The sequence below is a fragment of the Lutjanus erythropterus genome, chromosome 22, assembly GCF_056507025.1.
Source record: "Lutjanus erythropterus isolate fLutEry1 chromosome 22, fLutEry1.hap2, whole genome shotgun sequence".
Lineage (NCBI taxonomy): Eukaryota > Metazoa > Chordata > Actinopteri > Lutjaniformes > Lutjanidae > Lutjanus > Lutjanus erythropterus.
Window position 1 is genome coordinate 29,573,896 of NC_139338.1, and position 8,278 is coordinate 29,582,173.

The 8,278-nt window shown below is 45.6% G+C and overlaps 1 protein-coding gene across 1 annotated transcript in view; it reads left to right on the forward strand.

Moving 5' to 3' along the window:
* Positions 1–6,126: 6,126 nt before the first annotated feature.
* svopl (SVOP-like) overlaps positions 6,127–8,278 on the forward strand; it is a 10,054-nt gene continuing 7,902 nt past the window's right edge. Inside the window, exons 1-2 of the mRNA XM_084711522.1 lie at positions 6,127–6,226; positions 7,483–8,138. Coding sequence (XP_084567648.1) covers positions 6,127–6,226; positions 7,483–8,138 — 756 coding nt within the window. The remainder of the gene's footprint in view (positions 6,227–7,482; positions 8,139–8,278) is intronic.

An 8,278-nucleotide genomic window follows, 5' to 3' on the forward strand; every position in this document is an offset into this window, starting at 1 on the left:
TTAACGAACGCCGTCTGCAACGACACGTCAAAACTCGCTTCCTGTGTGACATGAAAAAAGACTCAAAGTGTAAACAAAGTAAAGACGTTTAAAGATGTTTCGTCAGAGCAAAGACGGATTGATGAGTTAGTGAGACACGTTGAGTCTAAATCCAGGATGTTCAGAGTCACGAAGGCGTCTCTCTTTTAACCTGCTAGATCACCATGGTAACTGATGCTGAACTCATCACCTGGTCAGCAGCAGGTTATGTTCAGAGTTTCAGATTAAATCGTCTGTAAAACGTTCTTTAGCTAATTATTGTCCAAACAAGGTTGTTTATGAGCGATATGACTTTTAAACTGAGGGAGGAAGTTAAAATGAAAAGTTGTTGAGCTGAATGTTCGTAAAATCACCGATCGATTGTTGAGCTTCCTTCACAGTACAGCCCTTAGTTTATGTTTATGATCAGTTAATGTTTACTTTGTTTATGATCAGTTAATGTTTACTTTGTTTATGATCAGTTAATGTACAGCAGCAGGTCAAACACATGAACTGATGATTTTACACATTTAGACCTCTGAGCTATTTGTTTTTTATCAAATAGAAATATTTGTTTTGGGTTTGAAACTGTTTTGTCCATCGGAGACCTTTTTATATTAGAAGCACTTATTTTGTATTTTTGTATCTCTTCTCACAGTAAGTGTTTGTTGTTTACATTTTGTTTTTCATCAGACTTTTATATCTCTGACTTTTCTGTGTTCACATCATCTCTGCAGAATAAAAACCCGATTCTGTAAAGATCAAAATGAGTATTATTTTATTTTGAAAAGGTTTAAACAGAGATGTGTGATATTGGATTTTTACTGATATCTGATATTTTCAAATTCAGACTGTCGATATTTGCACAAAGTTCTTCTGTGTTATTCTGCCTGCTTTTATTGTGATGGATCACAGATTGATACAGACAGTAAATACAAGGTTTTTCAAAATAAAATTCAACACTCTTCAAAATAAAGTACAACCCACTTCAAAATAAAACACAATGCTTTTCAAACTAAAATACAACCTTCTTCCAAATAAAAACGGCTTTTCAAAATAAAATACAATGTTCTGAAAAATAAAATACAGTGCTTTTCAAAATAAAATGCAACCCTCTTCAAAATAAAACCAATGCTTCTCAAAATAAAACTACAACCTTCAAAATAAAATACACTGTTCAAATCTTCCAAACAAAAATATTATATATAATAAATAATTCCTAACAAAATAAAATGAAAAGCATTTCAAAACAGGATTCACTTCTCTCTCATCATATGATTTGTAAACTTTATTTATATGTTTGTCTGATGTTCATTAATTTATTTTGTTTTTTATTTGGTAATACAATAATAATAATAATAATAATAATAATAATAATAATAATAATAATAATATGAATGAATCTAATTTGATATAAGAACAGTTTTGTGGTTCTACATGTTTCCTCTCAGTCTGACCCGGTCCAGCTTCTGTCAGTGTGTGTGTGTGTGTGTGTGTGAGAGAGAGAGAGAGAGAGAGGGAGATCAGGTGACTCTCAGCAGCAGCAGGCGGAGCAGGACCGGGACTGGTACTGACGGGTTCGGATCAGATCAGAGGAAGACTCTGCGGACACACACAGAGAGGAGGAGGATGAAGGTGTGATCCTGCAGCCTCCTCCTCCTCCTCCTCCTCCTGCAGGGAGCGCGCGGCGCGGCGCGGCGCGGCAGCACAGAGGAGAGGCGTGACGCTCCGATCCGCATCAGGATGGCAGGTAGGTCTGAGACCTGGCTCGGGAAGAAATCTGTGCCGGTTCGGTTCGGCTCGGTGTGTGTTACAGATGTGTGTGTGTGTGTGTGTGTGTGTGTGTTGATGAGCCGTGTTAATGATGCGGGGTGGAGGCGGGAGGCGGATTTCTGCTGCTGCGGTCTGAGCCGCATCGTGTTGGTGTGGAGGATCCAGCTGCGGCTCAGACCAGGACCAGGACCAGGATCCTGTTGTGTGTAACGAGTTAAACCGGATCAGACCGGTGCTTTGTGTCGGGGCAGGTTGTGCAGCTGCAGCCGGGGAACGGTGCCTGTAGAGCGGGGGAGAGCAGCAGAGCAGCCCGGTGTGTCCTCGAAGGACAGGCAGGCAGACAGGCCGGCCGAGCCGGGACATTAACGGCATCTGTCCGGTAATTAGGTCAGTGTGAACGGAGGCAGAACCGAACCGAACCGAGCTAAGCCGAGGCGAGCTCAGGCAGATGATCGGAGGTGTGAGCGGCCTGCAGACAGAACAGAGAGCAGGGCCGGATCACACCTGGACACGGCCCGGAGGACAGAGACAGAGACAGACAGGAGAGACAGACAGGAGAGACAGACAGGAGAGACAGCTGCTGCTGCAACACAGAGACATGAGACATGTGGAGGACAAGACATATATGGATATATAACCTATGTATCTGTGTATATCAGGTCTATATCCTCATAGACCTGTGGGGGGGGGGGGGCAATATTCTTCAGTGGGGGGTCACATGACAAATTGATTATTGATCAAGTAATTACCTAATTCCCAACTACTCTGATAATCAATTAATTAGTTTGAGTCGTTTTTTAATCAGATTTGAACTTGTGAATATTTTTCAACTATCAATCTGGCAGTGATTTTGCCATTAATCGATTAGTTGTTTGGTCGACAAATTGTCGAGTCCAAGATGACGTCCTCAAATGTCTTGTTTTGTCCACAACTCAAAGACATTCAGTTTACTGTTGGAGAGGAAAGAAAACAGGAAATATTCACATTAAGAAGCTGAAATCAGAAAATTTGGAATTTTATTTTCAAAACAAATAATTATAAAATGATTATTTAGTTGATTAATAATCAATTGGTAGTTAGAAATCAGTTCAGTAGAGGGAACAGGGTGATCAGCTGTGATCAAATTGATTTCGATGTTTTGCAGAGTGCAGAGCAGGTGAGACAGTTTACAGCAACAGTAGAAGAAGAACAATGTAAACAGCTTTATTGAATAAGAATCCCCCGTTAACAGTGAGTGATGGGTGGATGCTGCCCCCTGCTGGTCACAGACGCCACAGACAGACTGATGCTGTCCAGGAGGGAGGAGCCAGTTTGACATGTGGATGTTGTTGCTGTGTCTGAATGTCAGAAAGTGAAAAATAATTAATAAATCTTATTTGTGTCACATTTGAACTCTTTATGTATCATTTGATGGATTAACTGCAGTGGTCCTGAAAATCTGTAATGTTACATTACTACAGTATTACTCAGTACTCAGTACTACTCAAGTAAAAGGACTGGTGTTAGAAAATTACTTAAGTAAAAGTATAAAGTATTCTTCAGAGTATTAGTTACTTTTTAACTGTTGATCCAATCAAAGTGTTTCTGTTTCTTCTGATCTTCAGTCTGAATCTCTCCTGACAGACGACTACAGAGACCAGGTCCTCCTGAGGGGCCCTGGTCTTTGTAGTCCTCCTCTCTGATGTTGACGTGTCTCTCGTGTCCTCCAGGTCCTCCTGAGGGGCCCTGGTCTTTGTAGTCCTCCTCTCTGATGTTGACGTGTCTCTCGTGTCCTCCAGGTCCTCCTGAGGGGCCCTGGTCTCTGTGTACCTGGATCAGGATTGGACCTACGGCCCACTGAGAATAACAATGGACCCTGTGACCCCTCTGGACCCCGGCGCCACAATGGACCCCCCCAGAACTACAGCGTGCAGACGGACCCTCGCTGTGACCCTGCTGGTGGCTGGAACACTGGTTTCCATGGTAACATCCAGCTCACCTGCTGCAGGTGAGTGCTGATCTTTAAAGAGACAGTCCTGGTTCGTCCTCATCAGCCTGTTTACCAGGCAGGGAGATGCTGTCCAGGTGCATGATGGGAAATGTAGGACTGAGTGTTTTTAATGGTGATAGTTATGTAGGGCTGCGACAGCAACATTTTACAGCGACTGCCCAAATAATTACGTTTCATTAGACCTGAATTGAATCTGACTGTCAGCAGCGTAGCTCCGTTAAGGAACAGGACTGAAGGTGAGTGCGGCGGCGTGATAGTTGGTAAGAGAGAGCAGCCGACTGTCGGCCGTCACTGTAAATGTACAGTTCAGTTCATAAGAGCTGCAGCTTCTCAACACCAACAAAAGTCTTGTTTGTTGTTTCACAACTGCAGCAGAAGTGACGGTTACCCTCACAGCGACGGCGTTACCCTCGCCCCGACGGCGTTACCCTCGCCCCGACGGCGTTACCCTCGCCCCGACGGCGTTACCCTCGCCCCGACGGTGTTACCCTCACAGCGACGGCGTTACCCTAACCCCGACGGCGTTACCCTCACAGCGACGGCGTTACCCTCACAGCGACGGCGTTACCCTCGCCCCGACGGCGTTACCCTCACAGCGACGGCGTTACCCTCACAGCGACGGCGTTACCCTCACCCCGACGGCGTTACCCTCACCCCGACGGCGTTACCCTCACAGCGACGGCGTTACCCTCACCCCGACGGCGTTACCCTCACCCCGACGGCGTTACCCTCACAGCGACGGCGTTACCCTCACAGCGACGGCGTTACCTTAACCCCGACGGCGTTACCCTCACAGCGACGGCGTTACCCTCACCCCGACGGCGTTACCCTCACCCCGACGGTGTTACCCTCACCCCGACGGCGTTACCCTCGCCCCGACGGCGTTACCCTCACAGCGACGGCGTTACCCTCACAGCGACGGCGTTACCCTCACAGCGACGGCGTTACCTTAACCCCGACGGCGTTACCCTCACAGCGACGGCGTTACCCTCACCCCGACGGCGTTACCCTCACCCCGACGGTGTTACCCTCACCCCGACGGCGTTACCCTCGCCCCGACGGCGTTACCCTCACAGCGACGGCGTTACCCTAACCCCGACGGCGTTACCCTCGCCCTGACGGTGTTACCCTAACCCCAACGGCGTTACCCTAACCCCGACGATGTTAAGCTAACGCTAACATTAGCATTAGCTTTACAACATTGTAGCAGCCGTGTGCCTCTGAGAAACTTGTAATCAGCCTTAAGCTGCAGCATCTTCTTGGACACTTTGTCAAATAAATCCAACACTGAATCTCTTCTGTGATTAATTTTATATTTTTCTGTGTTGAAAACTTGTTGTTGTTGTTAGCATGTTGTTAGCCACTGCTGACAATACCGTGATGCCTTTTGACCAATTAGAGGCTGTATTTCTGTGTCGCTCTAATCTCAAGTACATGGCACAAACCCTTCAAAATAAAATTTGTGGTGATGATGGTAATGAACTCATGTGATCATGTGACCATGTGGTTATTATCATATTCTGAGAATAAAGGCTGAGAGGAGTGAAAGTGAAATCAGTGCAAATCAGATGTAACAGTACATTTATATAAATATTATACGTGTATTTCCTGCCTAAATCGAGCCAATCAGAGCTGCAAGTAATGATTCTTTTCATTGTTGATCAATATGCTGATTATTTTCTCGATTAATCAATGCTGTCAGACTTGTCAAATTTTTCCTGTAACAATTATTTTCATTATCAACCAATCCATCGATCATTTTCTCCATTAATTGATTAGTTGTTTGTTCCATGAAATATCAGAAAATGTTGGTCAAAGTCCAAGATGGCGTCCTCACATGTCTCATTTTGTCCACAACTCAAAGATATTCAGTTTACTGTCAGAGAGGAAAGAAACCAGAAAATATTCACATTTAAGAAACTGTCCATTGAAAAAAAGGTGCATGGATCTACATCCTTTTTTTTTTCACAGAAACAAAAACTATTAAAATGGAGATGATGTGACATTTGTTGGATTCTGTCTTTCAGTGATATTTGGAGTAATTGTGCAGCCGTACAACAGTGAGGAGAAAAAAAAACTTTTTAAACAAAAAATAACATAATTTCTACAATTTTGTAATCTCAGAGAATATCTGGGGTTTTCTCCTTGAAAAAATTTATCTTGTTCTCAGAATATTACCTCCATCACTCAGCTCTATAATTAAAGATTTGGTTTTTTTTTACCCACAATGGCCCTAATAGGATATCAATCTATCAATCTATCAATCTATCTATCTATCTATCTATCAATCTATCTATCTATCTATCCATCCATCCCACTCTGAGGGTGTCGCCTCCTGAATACCAATGATTCTTCTCCGTTCAGCACGTGATGCTGCCGCAAAGCACGGCGTCACCACGGCAACCAGGCACCAGATGAGAGACTCAGTCAAGGCTGCAACTGTGTGTGTGTGTGTGTGTGTGTGTGTGTGTGTGTGTGTGTGTGTGTGTGAGATGACACAAAGACAAATAGGTTTAAAGAGACTGCAGAGGAAACAGAAAAAAGAGGAAGCAGGAAGAAGAAACAGGTCACTGTGTTTGAATCTAGATTAGTTTTATTGTCACAAATAAAAAAAAAATCAGCAGGAGATAATAAATGCTATGATGACAGAAATAAAAAATAATTTTATTGTTTTAACTGATTTATCCTGTCAGCAGCTTTGTGTGACAGCAGGAAACTTTTTTCATTTCACAACAGTTAAACGTAGTGAAATTCTCTACATCTGTTCCACTTTTATGTCTGTGTGCTTAAATCTAAAGCTCTAGTCAACAGCTGTTTAGTTTAGCTTAGTATTACGACTGGAAACCGTAGAAACAGCTATGTTAGCTTAGCATAAAGACTGGAAGACTGGTCTTAAGGTTTTGACAGCATCTTTAGTTTCGGTCAGTGTCTTTAGTTTCGGTCAGTGTCTTAAGGTTTAGTCAGTGTCTTAAGGTTCGGTCAGTGTCTTAAGGTTCGGTCAGTGTCTTTAGTTTCGGTCAGCGTCTTTAGTTTCGGTCAGTGTCTTTAGTTTCGGTCAGTGTCTTAAGGTTTAGTCAGTGTCTTAAGGTTCGGTCAGTGTCTTAAGGTTCGGTCAGCGTCTCAAGGTTCGGTCAGTGTCTTTAGGTTCGGTCAGTGTCTTAAGGTTTAGTCAGTGTCTTAAGGTTCGGTCAGTGTCTTTAGTTTCGGTCAGCGTCTTTAGTTTCGGTCAGTGTCTTTAGTTTCGGTCAGTGTCTTAAGGTTTAGTCAGTGTCTTAAGGTTCGGTCAGTGTCTTTAGTTTCGGTCAGCGTCTTTAGTTTCGGTCAGTGTCTTTAGTTTCGGTCAGTGTCTTAAGGTTTAGTCAGTGTCTTAAGGTTCGGTCAGTGTCTTAAGGTTCGGTCAGCGTCTTAAGGTTCGGTCAGTGTCTTTAGGTTCGGTCAGTGTCTTAAGGTTTAGTCAGTGTCTTAAGGTTCAGTCAGTGTCTTAAGGTTTAGTCAGTGTCTTAAGGTTCGGTCAGTGTCTTAAGGTTCGGTCAGTGTCTTTAGTTTCGGTCAGCGTCTTTAGTTTCGGTCAGTGTCTTTAGTTTCGGTCAGCGTCTTTAGTTTCGGTCAGTGTCTTTAGTTTCGGTCAGCGTCTTTAGTTTCGGTCAGTGTCTTGTTGTGGGACGGGATCAAGGATTTAAACCCCTCTCTTTGTCAAACAGGTGTGCTGGACTTCAACAGGACGGCAAAGTCTCTGTCACATCCTTCATCACTATCGTCACCCTCCTCTTCTTCCTCCCATTTAAGACCCCCGGCCCCCAGCCCACTGCCAGATTCTGGTTACCATGGTAACAGTGGTGGTGCAGGCTCGGCGGAGGACTCAGACTCTGGTGCTCAGGGGATTCACCTCCTGCTGAGACCTCCAGACCTCCTGTCCCCCAGCCTCCCCCCGCCCCTCCCCCCACATGCCCAACCCACCCTCACCCCTCCACCCCCTTGGGAACAAGGCCCCTCCCTGGAGGAGGCCTGGGGATCTGGAGACTACCTGGAGACCCTGTCCTTCATGGTGCCGGACGGCGAGGAGCTAGCCCTGGCCACCCCGTTGCCCCACCACCCCTACGACGAGGACGGGGAGGGGGGGGACTGGGTTTCCTACGATACTGCTTTCCCGGCCCGTCCTACCCTCCCCCTCTCCTCTCGCCTTCCACTCGCTCCCTCCTCCTCCACCCCCAGCATTCCTCTGCACACACGCCACACCCATCCGGACGTGTTCCCGGCCTGGGATGAGGACTATGACCTGGAGGACATGCTGCCCCTGGAGCCGACAGAGCTGCTGCTGCCAGACATGAACAGTCTGGAGTACTACACCAACCTGCTGGCCCGGGAGAGAGAGAGGGAGAGGGAGAGGGAGAGGGAGAGAGAGAGGGAGAGGGAGAGGGAGAGGGAGAGAGACCGAGACAGACTCAATCACACCGACTCCAAACCCCCCATTACTCCCACAACAACACAAATCCACCG